The 19,266-nt window shown below is 48.4% G+C and overlaps 1 protein-coding gene across 4 annotated transcripts in view; it reads left to right on the top strand.

Moving 5' to 3' along the window:
* DNAI1 (dynein axonemal intermediate chain 1) overlaps positions 1–19,266 on the top strand; it is a 371,426-nt gene that overhangs the window by 65,670 nt on the left and 286,490 nt on the right. For all 4 annotated transcript variants that reach the window (XM_075582503.1, XM_075582479.1, XM_075582488.1 and 1 more), the window contains exons 3-5: positions 1,245–1,322; positions 13,077–13,175; positions 14,395–14,475. In XM_075582503.1, coding sequence (XP_075438618.1) covers positions 1,245–1,322; positions 13,077–13,175; positions 14,395–14,475 — 258 coding nt within the window. The remainder of the gene's footprint in view (positions 1–1,244; positions 1,323–13,076; positions 13,176–14,394; positions 14,476–19,266) is intronic.

Below are 19,266 nucleotides of genomic sequence, written 5' to 3'. Positions count from 1 at the left end.
CACACACACACACACACACACAGAGCCTCCTCCAGAGATATACACACACACAGAGCCTCCTCCAGAGATATACACACACACAGAGCCTCCTCCAGAGATATACACACAGAGCCTCCTCCAGAGACACACACAGAGTCTCCTCCAGAGACACACACATAGCCTCCTCCAGAGACATACACACACACAGAGCCTCCTCCAGAGACATACACACACACAGAGCCTCCTCCAGAGACAGACACACACAGGGCCTCCTCCAGACACACACACACAGAGCCTCCTCCAGAGATATACACACACACAGAGCCTCCTCCAGAGATTTAAACACACAGAGCCTCCTCCAGAGACATACACACACAGAGCCTCCTCCAGAAACATACACACACAGAGCCTCCTCCAGAGACATACACACACAGAGCCTCCTCCAGAGACATACACACACAGAGCCTCCTCCAGATACATACACACACACAGAGCCTCCTCCAGAGACATACACACACAGAGCCTCCTCCAGAGACATACACACACACAGAGCCTCCTCCAGAGACATACACACACAGAGCCTCCTCCTGAGACACACACACAGAGCCTCCTCCAGAGAGAGAGAGACACACACACACACACACACACACACACAGCCTCCTCCAGAGACACACACACACAAAGAGCATCCTCCAGAGACAGACACACACAAAGAGCATCCTCCAGAGACAGACACACACAGAGCCTCCTCCAGAGACACACACACACAGAGCCTCCTCCAGAGACACACACACACAGAGCATCCTCCAGAGACAGACACACGTGGAGCCGCCTCCAGAGACACACACACATATAGAGATCTTCCTCCAGACACACACACACAACCTCCTCCAGAGACAGACGCACACGGAGCATCCTCCAGAGACAGACGCACACGGAGCTGCCTCCAGAGACGCACACATAGAGATCTTCCTCCAGAGACACACATGCAGCGCCTCCCCCTAAAGACACATGGTATGCAGAGACCTGTGTACGTTAATGTTAACCATAAATAAAGACATGACTACCCAAGCGAAGTAATGTCTTAACTCCTGATGGAGTCATTTGCTGAAATATTGCTTTACCCATCTGTGCTAGCATTGCACAGAAACATAGAAACCACACTGGAAATGTGTATGCCTTCACGTGGGAAGGAAAGTGAGAGGAATGCTCTGGGTTTCTTCCTGATAAATAACATTGGTGTACATGATGTGCTTGCTTCTCAGACCATTGGTGTTGCTGCCGCAGTTCAAGCAGCGAAGCCAAATGTCCTCAAACCTCCAAAAGCTGCATCCAAGAAAAAGGTAAGACTGGCAGCTGGAAAGGCGGGTTACAAGGTAACCCTTTCCCGCTGCAGATGGGGCCAGTAATGCATTGCTTTGTAAGGTTAGTGACCCCTTCTGGCAGCAAAAGTGTTGAAACCTACATTTAATGATAAGAATATCAAATTTAAAGATAAGTGGCAACTTTTCTAATTCTGAAAATTCCAAAACACAACATTTAACGTTAATTATATGTAAGGACATAGGTTATCCTAAACACTGTGATTATAGTCCTATAACGTGCAAACCTGTTGTATTCCAGACCAATGAAAGTTCTGTGTTTGCACGTTAACCAGAGGATGAAATTATATTTACCGTTGCCAATACAGTATTCTGAAGATAGGTTTTAGACGGTCTTCCTACCTTATCACTACTTCATCATTTGTTGAAATCTCTGTCAAGGGAACACTGTGGGTCTCTCCTCTTCAAACGTAACTTGGGAATCGGACATGGTGTCGCAGACCGCGCGGACGCGTCCACATGCTGAGCGAACAGACTGCATTAAGGCAGTGTTCGTGTCTGCGGCGTGCTGGCGGAAGCAGAAGGGGGCGCGCGTTGCGCAAGAAAACTGTTGAAACTGATTTCTTGGCACGACAGGCCGGTCACATCAGCGGTTCGCCCAATGTTGTCACTGGCACGCCCCTAGACACGCCCACGGACAGCGCGCGTACCATGGCCAGGTAAAGCACCCGCTTTCCCTCAGCCTCCGCACGGCTGAAGTTACCATGTCCGCAGCCTAAGGTGTGGAAATGAGAAGGTTTGGCTCTCTGACCAATAACCTTTCCCCTCCCTGTGCATTATCATGAAATCGCACATCCGTAGTGGGGACCTCACGGATAATCTTGTAGTAGAGGATATCTACATGTGAAACATTGGTTGAATATTGTCCTACTAAATAAATACATGTTTATACATTGCATTAGGCCCATTTTTTCTAAGCAGTTCTATTCCACAAGACACCTTCCGGAAGGCGCCGGAAGACATTATATGGCCCAAGGCTCTGGAAGCTGTCTTATGGCACAGCACTGCTTAGTAAATACGAGCCATATTGTTTACTGGAAGTCCATGGATATAAAATAATAATGATGCAATGTCATATGCTGTCATATGCGATATGATTTGTGATCACGATGTTGGTGTAAAAAAATCTTTAGCTAAATTTCTTTGGGACTTCACAAGGTTAAGACTCCTGCCAAGTCTGTAGGGTTGTTTTAGCCGGGCTCTAATAACAGCTGGTTGGTCCATCCTGACAGTGTGACTTCCATCCTGACAGTGTGACTTCCATCCTGACAGTGTGACTTCCATCCTGACAGTGTGACTTCCATCCTGACAGTGTGACTTCCATCCTTGCAGTGTGACTACCATCCTGACAGTGTGACTTCCATCCTGACAGTGTGACTTCCATCCAGACAGTGTGACTTCCATCCTGACAGTGTGACTACCATCCAGACAGTGTGACTTCCATCCTGACAGTGTGACTTCCATCCCGACAGTGTGACTTCCATCCTGACAGTGTGACTTCCATCCTGACAGTGTGACTTCCATCCCGACAGTGACTTCCATCCTGACATCCTGACAGTGTGACTTCCATCCAGACAGTGTGACTTCCATCCCGACAGTGTGACTTCCATCCCGACAGTGTGACTTCCATCCCGACAGTGTGACTTCCATCCCGACAGTGTAACTTCCATCCCGACAGTGACTTCCATCCTGACATCGTGACTTCCATCCCATCCTGACAGTGTGACTTCCATCCTGACAGTGTGACTTCCATCCTGGCAGTGTGACTACCATCCAGACAGTGTGACTTCCATCCTGACAGTGTGACTTCCATCCTGACAGTTTGACTTCCATCCCGACAGTGTGACTTCCATCCCGACAGTGACTTCCATCCTGACATCGTGACTTCCATCCCATCCTGACAGTGTGACTTCCATCCTGACAGTGTGACTTCCATCCTGGCAGTGTGACTACCATCCAGACAGTGTGACTTCCATCCTGACAGTGTGACTTCCATCCTGACAGTGTGACTTCCATCCTGACAGTGTGACTTCCATCCTGACAGTGTGACTTCCATCCTGACAGTGTGACTTCCATCCTGACAGTGTGACTTCCATCCTGACAGTGTGACTTCCATCCTGACAGTGTGACTTCCATCCTGGCAGTGTGACTACCATCCTGACAGTGTGACTTCCATCCAGACAGTGTGACTTCCATCCTGACAGTGTGACTACCATCCCGACAGTGTGACTTCCATCCCGACAGTGTGACTTCCATCCTGACAGTGTGACTTCCATCCTGACAGTGTGACTTCCATCCTGACAGTGTGACTTCCATCCTGGCAGTGTGACTACCATCCTGACAGTGTGACTTCCATCCAGACAGTGTGACTTCCATCCTGACAGTGTGACTACCATCCCGACAGTGTGACTTCCATCCTGACAGTGTGACTTCCATCCCGACAGTGTGACTTCCATCCTGACAGTGTGACTTCCATCCTGACAGTGTGACTTCCATCCCGACAGTGACTTCCATCCTGACATCCTGACAGTGTGACTTCCATCCAGACAGTGTGACTTCCATCCAGACAGTGTAACTTCCATCCAGACAGTGTGACTTCCATCCCGACAGTGGGACTTCCATCCCGACAGTGTGACTTCCATCCCGACAGTGTGACTTCCATCCCGACAGTGTGACTTCCATCCCGACAGTGTGACTTCCATCCCGACAGTGACTTCCATCCTGACATCGTGACTTCCATCCCATCCTGACAGTGTGACTTCCATCCTGACAGTGTGACTTCCATCCTGGCAGTGTGACTACCATCCAGACAGTGTGACTTCCATCCTGACAGTGTGACTTCCATCCTGACAGTGTGACTTCCATCCTGACAGTGTGACTTCCATCCTGGCAGTGTGATTACCATCCTGACAGTGTGACTTCCATCCTGACAGTGTGACTTCCATCCTGACAGTGTGACTTCCATCCTGACAGTGTGACTTCCATCCTGACAGTGTGACTTCCATCCTGACAGTGTGACTTCCATCCTGACAGTGTGACTTCCATCCAGACAGTGTGACTTCCATCCTGACAGTGTGACTTCCATCCTGACAGTGTGACTTCCATCCCGACAGTGACTTCCATCCTGACATCCTGACAGTGTGACTTCCATCCAGACAGTGTGACTTCCATCCAGACAGTGTGACTTCCATCCAGACAGCGTGACTTCCATCCCGACAGTGTGACTTCCATCCCGACAGTGTGACTTCCATCCCGACAGTGACTTCCATCCTGACATCCTGACAGTGTGACTTCCATCCAGACAGTGTGACTTCCATCCAGACAGTGTGACTTCCATCCAGACAGTGTGACTTCCATCCAGACAGTGTGACTTCCATCCAGACAGTGTGACTTCCATCCCGACAGTGTGACTTCCATCCAGACAGTGTGACTTCCATCCCGACAGTGTGACTTCCATCCAGACAGTGTGACTTCCATCCCGACAGTGTGACTTCCATCCCGACAGTGTGACTTCCATCCCGACAGTGTGACTTCCATCCCGACAGTGTGACTTCCATCCCGACAGTGTGACTTCCATCCCGACAGTGTGACTTCCATCCCGACAGTGTGACTTCCATCCCGACAGTGTGACTTCCATCCCGACAGTGTGACTTCCATCCTGACAGTGTGACTTCCATCCCGACAGTGACTTCCAACCTGACATCCTGACAGTGTGACTTCCATCCAGACAGTGTGACTTCCATCCAGACAGTGTGACTTCCATCCCGACAGTGTGACTTCCATCCAGACAGTGTGACTTCCATCCCGACAGTGTGACTTCCATCCCGACAGTGTGACTTCCATCCCGACAGTGTGACTTCCATCCCGACAGTGACTTCCATCCTGACATCGTGACTTCCATCCCATCCTGACGGTGTGACTTCCATCCTGACAGTGTGACTTCCATCCTGGCAGTGTGACTACCATCCAGACAGTGTGACTTCCATCCTGACAGTGTGACTTCCATCCTGACAGTGTGACTTCCATCCTGACAGTGTGACTTCCATCCTGACAGTGTGACTTCCATCCTGACAGTGTGACTTCCATCCTGGCAGTGTGATTACCATCCTGACAGTGTGACTTCCATCCTGACAGTGTGACTTCCATCCTGACAGTGTGACTTCCATCCTGACAGTGTGACTTCCATCCTGACAGTGTGACTTCCATCCTGACAGTGTGACTTCCATCCTGACAGTGTGACTTCCATCCCGACAGTGTGACTTCCATCCCGACAGTGTGACTTCCATCCCGACAGTGTGACTTCCATCCCGACAGTGACTTCCATCCTGACATCCTGACAGTGTGACTTCCATCCAGACAGTGTGACTTCCATCCCGACAGTGTGACTTCCATCCAGACAGTGTGACTTCCATCCCGACAGTGTGACTTCCATCCCGACAGTGTGACTTCCATCCCGACAGTGTGACTTCCATCCCGACAGTGACTTCCATCCTGACATCGTGACTTCCATCCCATCCTGACGGTGTGACTTCCATCCTGACAGTGTGACTTCCATCCTGGCAGTGTGACTACCATCCAGACAGTGTGACTTCCATCCTGACAGTGTGACTTCCATCCTGACAGTGTGACTTCCATCCTGACAGTGTGACTTCCATCCTGACAGTGTGACTTCCATCCTGACAGTGTGACTTCCATCCTGGCAGTGTGATTACCATCCTGACAGTGTGACTTCCATCCTGACAGTGTGACTTCCATCCTGACAGTGTGACTTCCATCCTGACAGTGTGACTTCCATCCTGACAGTGTGACTTCCATCCTGACAGTGTGACTTCCATCCTGACAGTGTGACTTCCATCCCGACAGTGTGACTTCCATCCCGACAGTGTGACTTCCATCCCGACAGTGTGACTTCCATCCCGACAGTGACTTCCATCCTGACATCCTGACAGTGTGACTTCCATCCAGACAGTGTGACTTCCATCCCGACAGTGTGACTTCCATCCAGACAGTGTGACTTCCATCCCGACAGTGTGACTTCCATCCCGACAGTGTGACTTCCATCCCGACAGTGTAACTTCCATCCCGACAGTGACTTCCATCCTGACATCGTGACTTCCATCCCATCCTGACAGTGTGACTTCCATCCTGACAGTGTGACTTCCATCCTGGCAGTGTGACTACCATCCAGACAGTGTGACTTCCATCCTGACAGTGTGACTTCCATCCTGACAGTTTGACTTCCATCCCGACAGTGTGACTTCCATCCCGACAGTGACTTCCATCCTGACATCGTGACTTCCATCCCATCCTGACAGTGTGACTTCCATCCTGACAGTGTGACTTCCATCCTGGCAGTGTGACTACCATCCAGACAGTGTGACTTCCATCCTGACAGTGTGACTTCCATCCTGACAGTGTGACTTCCATCCTGACAGTGTGACTTCCATCCTGACAGTGTGACTTCCATCCTGACAGTGTGACTTCCATCCTGACAGTGTGACTTCCATCCTGACAGTGTGACTTCCATCCTGACAGTGTGACTTCCATCCTGGCAGTGTGACTACCATCCTGACAGTGTGACTTCCATCCAGACAGTGTGACTTCCATCCTGACAGTGTGACTACCATCCCGACAGTGTGACTTCCATCCCGACAGTGTGACTTCCATCCTGACAGTGTGACTTCCATCCTGACAGTGTGACTTCCATCCTGACAGTGTGACTTCCATCCTGGCAGTGTGACTACCATCCTGACAGTGTGACTTCCATCCAGACAGTGTGACTTCCATCCTGACAGTGTGACTACCATCCCGACAGTGTGACTTCCATCCTGACAGTGTGACTTCCATCCCGACAGTGTGACTTCCATCCTGACAGTGTGACTTCCATCCTGACAGTGTGACTTCCATCCCGACAGTGACTTCCATCCTGACATCCTGACAGTGTGACTTCCATCCAGACAGTGTGACTTCCATCCAGACAGTGTAACTTCCATCCAGACAGTGTGACTTCCATCCCGACAGTGGGACTTCCATCCCGACAGTGTGACTTCCATCCCGACAGTGTGACTTCCATCCCGACAGTGTGACTTCCATCCCGACAGTGTGACTTCCATCCCGACAGTGACTTCCATCCTGACATCGTGACTTCCATCCCATCCTGACAGTGTGACTTCCATCCTGACAGTGTGACTTCCATCCTGGCAGTGTGACTACCATCCAGACAGTGTGACTTCCATCCTGACAGTGTGACTTCCATCCTGACAGTGTGACTTCCATCCTGACAGTGTGACTTCCATCCTGACAGTGTGACTTCCATCCTGACAGTGTGACTTCCATCCTGGCAGTGTGATTACCATCCTGACAGTGTGACTTCCATCCTGACAGTGTGACTTCCATCCTGACAGTGTGACTTCCATCCTGACAGTGTGACTTCCATCCTGACAGTGTGACTTCCATCCTGACAGTGTGACTTCCATCCTGACAGTGTGACTTCCATCCAGACAGGGTGACTTCCATCCTGACAGTGTGACTTCCATCCTGACAGTGTGACTTCCATCCCGACAGTGACTTCCATCCTGACATCCTGACAGTGTGACTTCCATCCAGACAGTGTGACTTCCATCCAGACAGTGTGACTTCCATCCAGACAGCGTGACTTCCATCCCGACAGTGTGACTTCCATCCCGACAGTGTGACTTCCATCCCGACAGTGACTTCCATCCTGACATCCTGACAGTGTGACTTCCATCCAGACAGTGTGACTTCCATCCAGACAGTGTGACTTCCATCCAGACAGTGTGACTTCCATCCAGACAGTGTGACTTCCATCCAGACAGTGTGACTTCCATCCAGACAGTGTGACTTCCATCCCGACAGTGTGACTTCCATCCAGACAGTGTGACTTCCATCCCGACAGTGTGACTTCCATCCAGACAGTGTGACTTCCATCCCGACAGTGTGACTTCCATCCCGACAGTGTGACTTCCATCCCGACAGTGTGACTTCCATCCCGACAGTGTGACTTCCATCCCGACAGTGTGACTTCCATCCCGACAGTGTGACTTCCATCCCGACAGTGTGACTTCCATCCCGACAGTGTGACTTCCATCCCGACAGTGTGACTTCCATCCTGACAGTGTGACTTCCATCCCGACAGTGACTTCCAACCTGACATCCTGACAGTGTGACTTCCATCCAGACAGTGTGACTTCCATCCAGACAGTGTGACTTCCATCCCGACAGTGTGACTTCCATCCAGACAGTGTGACTTCCATCCCGACAGTGTGACTTCCATCCCGACAGTGTGACTTCCATCCCGACAGTGTGACTTCCATCCCGACAGTGACTTCCATCCTGACATCGTGACTTCCATCCCATCCTGACGGTGTGACTTCCATCCTGACAGTGTGACTTCCATCCTGGCAGTGTGACTACCATCCAGACAGTGTGACTTCCATCCTGACAGTGTGACTTCCATCCTGACAGTGTGACTTCCATCCTGACAGTGTGACTTCCATCCTGACAGTGTGACTTCCATCCTGACAGTGTGACTTCCATCCTGGCAGTGTGATTACCATCCTGACAGTGTGACTTCCATCCTGACAGTGTGACTTCCATCCTGACAGTGTGACTTCCATCCTGACAGTGTGACTTCCATCCTGACAGTGTGACTTCCATCCTGACAGTGTGACTTCCATCCTGACAGTGTGACTTCCATCCCGACAGTGTGACTTCCATCCCGACAGTGTGACTTCCATCCCGACAGTGTGACTTCCATCCCGACAGTGACTTCCATCCTGACATCCTGACAGTGTGACTTCCATCCAGACAGTGTGACTTCCATCCCGACAGTGTGACTTCCATCCAGACAGTGTGACTTCCATCCCGACAGTGTGACTTCCATCCCGACAGTGTGACTTCCATCCAGACAGTGTGACTTCCATCCCGACAGTGTGACTTCCATCCAGACAGTGTGACTTCCATCCAGACAGTGTGACTTCCATCCCGACAGTGTGACTTCCATCCCGACAGTGTGACTTCCATCCCGACAGTGTGACTTCCATCCCGACAGTGTGACTTCCATCCAGACAGTGTGACTTCCATCCTGACAGTGTGACTTCCATCCCGACAGTGTGACTTCCATCCCGACAGTGTGACTTCCATCCCGACAGTGTGACTTCCATCCTGACAGTGTGACTTCCATCCAGACAGTGTGACTTCCATCCAGACAGTGTGACTTCCATCCAGACAGCGTGACTTCCATCCCGACAGTGTGACTTCCATCCCGACAGTGTGACTTCCATCCCGACAGTGACTTCCATCCTGACATCCTGACAGTGTGACTTCCATCCAGACAGTGTGACTTCCATCCAGACAGTGTGACTTCCATCCAGACAGTGTGACTTCCATCCAGACAGTGTGACTTCCATCCAGACAGTGTGACTTCCATCCCGACAGTGTGACTTCCATCCAGACAGTGTGACTTCCATCCCGACAGTGTGACTTCCATCCCGACAGTGTGACTTCCATCCAGACAGTGTGACTTCCATCCCGACAGTGTGACTTCCATCCCGACAGTGTGACTTCCATCCCGACAGTGTGACTTCCATCCCGACAGTGTGACTTCCATCCCGACAGTGTGACTTCCATCCCGACAGTGTGACTTCCATCCTGACAGTGTGACTTCCATCCCGACAGTGTGACTTCCATCCTGACAGTGTGACTTCCATCCTGACAGTGTGACTTCCATCCTGACAGTGTGACTTCCATCCCGACAGTGACTTCCAACCTGACATCCTGACAGTGTGACTTCCATCCCGACAGTGTGACTTCCATCCAGACAGTGTGACTTCCATCCCGACAGTGTGACTTCCATCCCGACAGTGTGACTTCCATCCCGACAGTGTGACTTCCATCCCGACAGTGACTTCCATCCTGACATCGTGACTTCCATCCCATCCTGACAGTGTGACTTCCATCCTGACAGTGTGACTTCCATCCTGGCAGTGTGACTACCATCCAGACAGTGTGACTTCCATCCTGACAGTGTGACTTCCATCCTGACAGTGTGACTTCCATCCTGACAGTGTGACTTCCATCCTGACAGTGTGACTTCCATCCTGACAGTGTGACTTCCATCCTGGCAGTGTGATTACCATCCTGACAGTGTGACTTCCATCCTGACAGTGTGACTTCCATCCTGACAGTGTGACTTCCATCCTGACAGTGTGACTTCCATCCTGACAGTGTGACTTCCATCCTGACAGTGTGACTTCCATCCTGACAGTGTGACTTCCATCCCGACAGTGTGACTTCCATCCCGACAGTGTGACTTCCATCCCGACAGTGTGACTTCCATCCCGACAGTGTGACTTCCATCCCGACAGTGACTTCCATCCTGACATCCTGACAGTGTGACTTCCATCCAGACAGTGTGACTTCCATCCCGACAGTGTGACTTCCATCCAGACAGTGTGACTTCCATCCCGACAGTGTGACTTCCATCCCGACAGTGTGACTTCCATCCCGACAGTGACTTCCATCCTGACATCGTGACTTCCATCCCATCCTGACGGTGTGACTTCCATCCTGACAGTGTGACTTCCATCCTGGCAGTGTGACTACCATCCAGACAGTGTGACTTCCATCCTGACAGTGTGACTTCCATCCTGACAGTGTGACTTCCATCCTGACAGTGTGACTTCCATCCTGACAGTGTGACTTCCATCCTGACAGTGTGACTTCCATCCTGGCAGTGTGATTACCATCCTGACAGTGTGACTTCCATCCTGACAGTGTGACTTCCATCCTGACAGTGTGACTTCCATCCTGACAGTGTGACTTCCATCCTGACAGTGTGACTTCCATCCTGACAGTGTGACTTCCATCCTGACAGTGTGACTTCCATCCCGACAGTGTGACTTCCATCCCGACAGTGTGACTTCCATCCCGACAGTGACTTCCATCCTGACATCGTGACTTCCATCCCATCCTGACAGTGTGACTTCCATCCTGACAGTGTGACTTCCATCCTGGCAGTGTGACTACCATCCAGACAGTGTGACTTCCATCCTGACAGTGTGACTTCCATCCTGACAGTGTGACTTCCATCCTGACAGTGTGACTTCCATCCTGACAGTGTGACTTCCATCCTGACAGTGTGACTTCCATCCTGGCAGTGTGATTACCATCCTGACAGTGTGACTTCCATCCTGACAGTGTGACTTCCATCCTGACAGTGTGACTTCCATCCTGACAGTGTGACTTCCATCCTGACAGTGTGACTTCCATCCTGACAGTGTGACTTCCATCCTGACAGTGTGACTTCCATCCCGACAGTGTGACTTCCATCCCGACAGTGTGACTTCCATCCCGACAGTGTGACTTCCATCCCGACAGTGTGACTTCCATCCCGACAGTGACTTCCATCCTGACATCCTGACAGTGTGACTTCCATCCAGACAGTGTGACTTCCATCCCGACAGTGTGACTTCCATCCAGACAGTGTGACTTCCATCCCGACAGTGTGACTTCCATCCCGACAGTGTGACTTCCATCCAGACAGTGTGACTTCCATCCCGACAGTGTGACTTCCATCCAGACAGTGTGACTTCCATCCAGACAGTGTGACTTCCATCCCGACAGTGTGACTTCCATCCCGACAGTGTGACTTCCATCCCGACAGTGTGACTTCCATCCAGACAGTGTGACTTCCATCCTGACAGTGTGACTTCCATCCCGACAGTGTGACTTCCATCCCGACAGTGTGACTTCCATCCCGACAGTGTGACTTCCATCCCGACAGTGTGACTTCCATCCCGACAGTGTGACTTCCATCCTGACAGTGTGACTTCCATCCTGGCAGTGTGACTTCCATCCTGGCAGTGTGATTACCATCCTGACAGTGTGACTTCCATCCTGACAGTGTGAATTCCATCCTGACAGTGTGACTTCCATCCTGACAGTGTGACTTCCATCCTGACAGTGTGACTTCCATCCTGACAGTGTGACTTCCATCCTGACAGTGTGACTTCCATCCCGACAGTGTGACTTCCATCCCGACAGTGTGACTTCCATCCCGACAGTGACTTCCATCCTGACATCCTGACAGTGTGACTTCCATCCAGACAGTGTGACTTCCATCCCGACAGTGTGACTTCCATCCCGACAGTGTGACTTCCATCCCGACAGTGTGACTTCCATCCAGACAGTGTGACTTCCATCCCGACAGTGTGACTTCCATCCCGACAGTGTGACTTCCATCCCGACAGTGTGACTTCCATCCCGACAGTGTGACTTCCATCCCGACAATGTGACTTCCATCCCGACAGTGTGACTTCCATCCCGACAGTGTGACTTCCATCCCGACAGTGTGACTTCCATCCCGACAGTGTGACTTCCATCCCGACAGTGTGACTTCCATCCCGACAGTGTGACTTCCATCCCGACAGTGTGACTTCCATCCCGACAGTGTGACGGACGTTTTCTGTTCTCTAGTTTACAGGAGCATTAGATTGTGTCTGTTTGGGATTATCATGGTGTCTGTTTGTACTCATGGCCGTACAGTATTGCAGCTCACCCCTTTTTCTGGTCATAGTGTCTGTAATTTTAAATACTGCTTCAATACCAATGGTAAAACTGGTCTCTCCAGCCCATAGCTTGTTTTAAACGTTGCGAGAAAGCGTTGTGGATTTATTCGTGATGTTCCATTATTAGGATGAAGATGATTCCACAGAGATGGGTGATGGGGCTGATGAATGGACACATGCCAAGTCGCTTATTAAGCCTCCAGACCAACTGGAGTTAACGGACGCTGTGAGTATTCTCTGTTCCTCCTGGATGCACAAAGTAGTTCTTCTATGTTCTCAACAGAATTTCCATATTAAAACCCTAATAATAATAATTATTGTTATTGGCACTAACATTGCACCTCTCATTCTAACAATCACTAATTTAGTCTTTTCTTCCACACTTACGTTATTAAGGGAACAATGGTTACAGGAGTTAGAAATCCAACCACTTCTGCCATGGCCACTATATAAAATCCTACAGAATCTCCTTCACAGCAAAGCAATGTAATACAGGCCGTGCTGGAGTTAATGCAGTTAAATACTGCATATGTTTACTAGACGTAAGGAAGAAGCAAGTACAACCCCAGTACTTACACTGTCACTAGAATAAAGCCACACATTCAGCAAAAATCCCTGGGAGACAGAGTAGTCAGCCTTGCGATTATACCTCATCACTATATTAATGATTCTTCTACATATTTTGTAATGATTGATATTAACATTAATAATGTGACTGCACTAAAAACTGAAATAAAATTTATAAAAGATCTGCAACACATCTAGGGGTTTGGTTTCAAGGTAGGGTAAAATCCGCTTGAAAGGAAGAAAAAAAAACACACTTGCTTTTAGTGGAATTCCCCCTTTTTATACTGTATATCTGTAGTTTTGTTCCAGTTTTGTACTTGGGAGGCTTCTAAAGTTGATTTCATTTGCTTTTTATCTTCTTCATACTTGCATAGTGGACGTCTTTTTATGATTTGATCTAATAAACCTCATCCTGCCATGCACAAAAAAATGTAACTTCATTATTGCTAAGTTTACTCATTTCTCATTTTGAGTATTTGACGTTTTCCCATTTCTTATTTAGTTAATATTGTACAGCAAATGGTTTAGTTTATGTATTCATCGTTTTGAGGCACAAGACAGGAAACCTTTGGATTTCAATATTGGATTGGACATTCCAACACATTATTAGTGCATTAGAAAACATAGACAGATGTACGAGTGCTTATTTGTTCCTGCACCCGTCTTGTACATCACTTATGCAGTATCATAATTTTATTTTCAAAGGAACAGAATCCGCTTTGAACTGTAACATATTGAAAGGTTTTAATAAGCAGCAAACTGAAATCACGCCGTCTTTAGTCTGAAGACTTGAAACGCAGATCTTTCCTAAAATGCTAATGTCGCTCCTCTGTGTGATTCGTGCTTTCCGCTTTGATGTTGTGTGTTTCTATTCAAAGGAGTTGAAAGAAGAGTTCACGCGCATCCTGACGGCCAACAATCCTCATGCTCCTCAGAACATTGTCAGATACAGCTTTAAAGTAAGTTGCAGCAGATTAGCAGATATAAAACAAACTGGTGTATTTCCAGTGAGGCATCCTGTGTTATGCGCCTTCATGTAGAACAACAGCTTGAACACTGATAACACTTTGTATATATATACTGTGTTCCCCCCCCCCCCCCCAATCGCAGGTAGGGGCCATTACAGAGTGTGTGGTGCATATACCTGCTGGCAACAGGAGGGCCGAGTTGTCCGCGATGACTTGGGGACACAGGAACAGGCTTCTGGAGTTCATACCGCACATAATACTTAACAGTGCAGCGCCTCCATCTGCCGTAGGCTTCAGGGAATTGGAGATGATCTCCCACGGTAGAACTGATTACCTCTCCCCCCAGTTAGATCACACACCAGGCCGGAGGTATATTGCAAACAGGAACGGTTTATTACTACGGTCTGTAGTAACACAACAGGTACTCAGCAGTCTTCTGCCGGATACAGTCTCTGTGATCAGCTCTCTCTGGAGATGGTCCCTGGACCGCCACTATAGGCCAAGGGCACCCGCTGCCGTCCTAACTCTTTTCCACCTCCCTAGCGGAGGCAGAGGTATTGGTACACACTCACTCCTCCCCGCAGATAAGAGCACATGGGAAGGCCCCAATCTAAGGCTCCCAGTCGTGCGACCTGCCTTCCTCAGGGGGAAGGAACAACCTCTAACTTTAGGGCGGTCCTGTCTTAAGTACAGCCAGGAGGCGAACACCCCGCTGCCCCAGCTACAACAGGATGTACCACCCCCTGCTGTCACTCAAGTGCAGTACCAAAGGTGAAGGGGAAAACCCCATACCAACTACTGGCAATCCTGTAAATACCAGGGTTTACTGCGATCCCTTTGGGTAGAATAGAATGCAAACCTAAGCCGTGCTGCCATGTTCTTTTTAGAGAGAAGAGGCTTTCTCCTGGCAACCCTTCCAAACAAACCATACTTGTTCAGGCTTTTTCTAATTGTACTGTCATGAGCTTTAACATGTAACATGCTAACTGAGGCTTGTAGCGTCTGAGATGTAACTCTTGTTTTTTTTGCAATTTCTCTGAGCATTGCACGGTCTGACCTTGGGGTGAATTTGCTGGGACGTCCACTCCTGGGAAGATTGGCAACTGTCTTGAATGTTTTCCACTTTTAAATAATCTTTCTCACTGTAGAATGATGGATTTTAAATTGTTTGGAAATGGCCTTATAACCCTTCCCAGATTGATAGGCAGCAACAACTGCTTCTCTAAGATCATTGCTGATATCTTTCCTCCTTGACATTGTGTTAACACACAGCTGAATGCTCCAGACCAGCAAACTGCTAAAACGTCGGCTTTTATAGAGGTGGTCACACTTGCTGCTGATCAATTAATCAAGGGCATTTGCTTAGCAGCACCTGTCTGCTACTTAGCATCTTAATTCCTATGGAAGCATTCCTATGTACATAGTATTTCACACATGGCTTCTCCATTTTGGCTTTATTTTTGTTAAATAAATCATGACACGGTGTAATGTGTCATGTGTTGTTGTTCATCTGAGGTTGTATTTACCTAATTTTTAGACCTGCTAAGGATTGTTATTATGTCCTTATATGTAAAACCATGGAATTCAAAGAGGGTGTACTTTCTTTTTCACACCACTGTATACTACCAAGTGGTCGAGCAAGATACCCCATAGCCCTATATCTGCTCTTTAGAAATAGTATTCAAAATAAATGTATATTACCAAAAAAGATTTACTACATGGAACCACATTTTAGGCCGTGGTTAGAAGAGCCTAGATTGATAATGTTTATTAAATCAATAAAAATAAAATCAATATTTGCAACTGCCTGAACTAGCAATGCAACCCCTTCTTCAATTGTGCCGCGCGAACCCTCAACACTGACTCAATACTCAGGCGCACTTTCTACGATTCTGCACACGCATGTCCGAGCCTTTGTGGTGGAAGTCTTGCATTTTTGCTGATTTTCTCCACCACATATTCCTCAGTACTATTTCTAGCCAACCAAAGCTATTTCTTTACTTCTGACACTCGCAGGTCCAACCCACAGCGCCTTCAGTCTGTATTAAACGCTCTTCTCAAACTTTCTACTGACTATCTCTCACCCTCCACCTGTCCTCAAACATCTGCAGACTTCTTCAAAGACAAAGTGGGACTATCAAAAGCCTTCTTTGCCTTCCTCGACTCCTATTCTCCAGAACACCCTATATCCATTCTAAATGTTTTATCCCCTGTAAGGGCTGTTATATACTGCATGCGGCCGTGCGTGCCTATGCGAACGTGCGTGCACGTGCTGCATGCTTTTCGTAAGTATACTGTGTTGAGTACGTATACAGTGTTGAGTGTTTATGTGTTTATGTGTTTGTGTATGTATGTATGTGTGTGTGTGTGTGTGTTTGTGTAATTAATATTTATTAAAAGAAATTGGTAAAAAATAAAAAAATTATTAGATTTGTGCAGACACACACACACACACACACACACACACACACACACACACACACACACACACACACACACACACACACACACACACACACACACACACACACACACACACACATATATATGCATACATATATATACACACACACATATACATACATTCAGCGCCGGTAGCGGCGTGAAAAGATGATTTTCCTCATCTTCGCCGCTGTCTGTCGGCTCCCCTCTCCCTGTCGTGCGCGCGCGGAGCCCTTGTATAGAAAGGCTGACTGACGTCAGACAACTAAAATTCCGCGTGCGCGCACGGCATAGCACGCGCCCGGCACTATAGAACGTGCCTTAGGGAGGAGGAAGTACTGTATCTCAGTTACTCTTCTCCTTTCCCTCTACCTGCCAGCTAGATCCCATACTACCCCATCTCCTCTGACCTCTCGCTCCCACTCTGATCCCACCACTCGCTCACATTTTCAGTTCTTTCCTCTCCCCTGGTATTGTGTATTTCCTTCTTTCTTTAAACATGCTGTTGTGAGACCCATTCTCAAAAGCAACATCCCACTAACCCATCAAACTACATGTGTACCTTTCAATCTATTCAAAATGCTGCTGCAAGAATAACCTAATTGTTCTCTCAAGTGGCCTCTGCCTCTCTCCTCCCGAAAACCTTCAGCTAATGTCCTATTAAATTGTATATTGACTACAAAATCCTTCTGTCCTTCAAGGCTCTTCTCTCCATTGCCCCATCATATATCTCAGCCTTAATCTCTCACTATACTGCTGCACGCTCTCTATGCCTTATCCCCAAAGTATCAAATGACCTCAACATTGCTAAATACGAGGAACATGACCCCCTTTTCTTTCTCCCTGACCCTCTGCAGCCTTTGATCCTGTTGACCACCAGCTTCTCCTTCGCGCTCTCACTACCTTGGTGTTGGGGATAACGCCCTCTCCTGCCTTTTTTTTTTAACATCTCTCATTATTCCTTTAGTGTAGGGGGTATATGGGGGCAACTCCCGTCCTCGAGGGCCACCCACAGGTCAGGTTATCAGGATATCCCTGCTTCAGCACAGGTGGCTCAGTCAAAGACTGCACCACCTGTTCTGAAGCAGGGATATCTTGAAAACCTGACCTGTTGGTGGCCCTTGAGGCCTGGAGTTGCCCACTCCTGTTTTAGTGGTTCTATTGCCAACTCATTTTCTTTCTCTGTTGATCTATGTGTTGATGTACCTCACGGCTCAGTTCTGGGACCCTCTCTTCTTTTCTCTCCATACTCTCTCCATTGGTGCCCTAATTAAGCCACGTGGCTTCAAATATCACCAGTAAGCAGATAATACACAACTGTATCTACCTATACTAAACATTACCTCTGCAGTACAGTTCCAGGTCTCCGGCTGTCTCACAGCAATTTCATCCTGTATGGCAGATAGACGCCTCAAAGAAAATATGAACAAGACAGAGCTGCTCATAATCCCACCTAAATCAAGCCCATTGCTCCCTTTACTATCACAATTCATAACCCTACAATCGATCCAGTTCCCAAGCCTGTTGTTTAGTTGTCATATTTGATTCTTTCGTTCTTCACTCGCCTTAATGCTATTGCTAAATCTTGCCGCTACTTTCACCGTAACATTGTATTTTAGCAACATTATGTTTGTTTGTTATTTACTAAAATGTTAATGCTTGCCCTCATTCTCTCCCGACTGGACTACTGCAAACTGCTTCTCAGGGGCCTCCCTGACTCGCAGAACCCTACTGTTTAATCTATTCAATATGGTCCTGCAAGAATAACCTCACTCTGCTCTTGAGCAGTCTCTGCCTCTCTCCTGAAAACTCTCAGCTGGCTCCCTATTCAATTCTGTATTCACGCCAAAATTATTCTTCTCTCCTTCAAGGCTCTCCCTGGCCCCTCCTTAATCTCTCGCTATAACCCTACTCGCTCACTACGCTCTCCTCAGGACTGACTTCTCTCTGCTCCCTTGTTTCTACAGCTCTCTCACACCTACGATCCTTTGCACCCTAGCTCTGGAAACCCCCCTCCCTATAAATGTCCACCATACACCTTTTCTCACTAAGGTAAAAACTCACCTGTTTAATGAGGCGTTTAAGTAGACCTGGATGACCACTACTCACCAACTACAACTTGTTTTCACATGTACTCTAACCAGTGCACTCAGATGTACTCCCTTTTGTGTTTGTTAGTCTCCCCACATGCTGATTACATTGTAAACTCATTGGGGTAGGGACTCCTTTGTTCCAAGGCTACACGCATCCCATCTAGATGATTCTGTTGCTTGTAATTGTATTCTAATGACTGTAAAGATTATTAAGTGCTGTTTACCTGGTTGGCACTATAAAAATTAA

This window comes from Ascaphus truei, chromosome 1 (genome assembly GCF_040206685.1).
Source record: "Ascaphus truei isolate aAscTru1 chromosome 1, aAscTru1.hap1, whole genome shotgun sequence".
NCBI lineage: Eukaryota > Metazoa > Chordata > Amphibia > Anura > Ascaphidae > Ascaphus > Ascaphus truei.
This window is presented reverse-complemented; position numbering and strand designations above follow the sequence as displayed.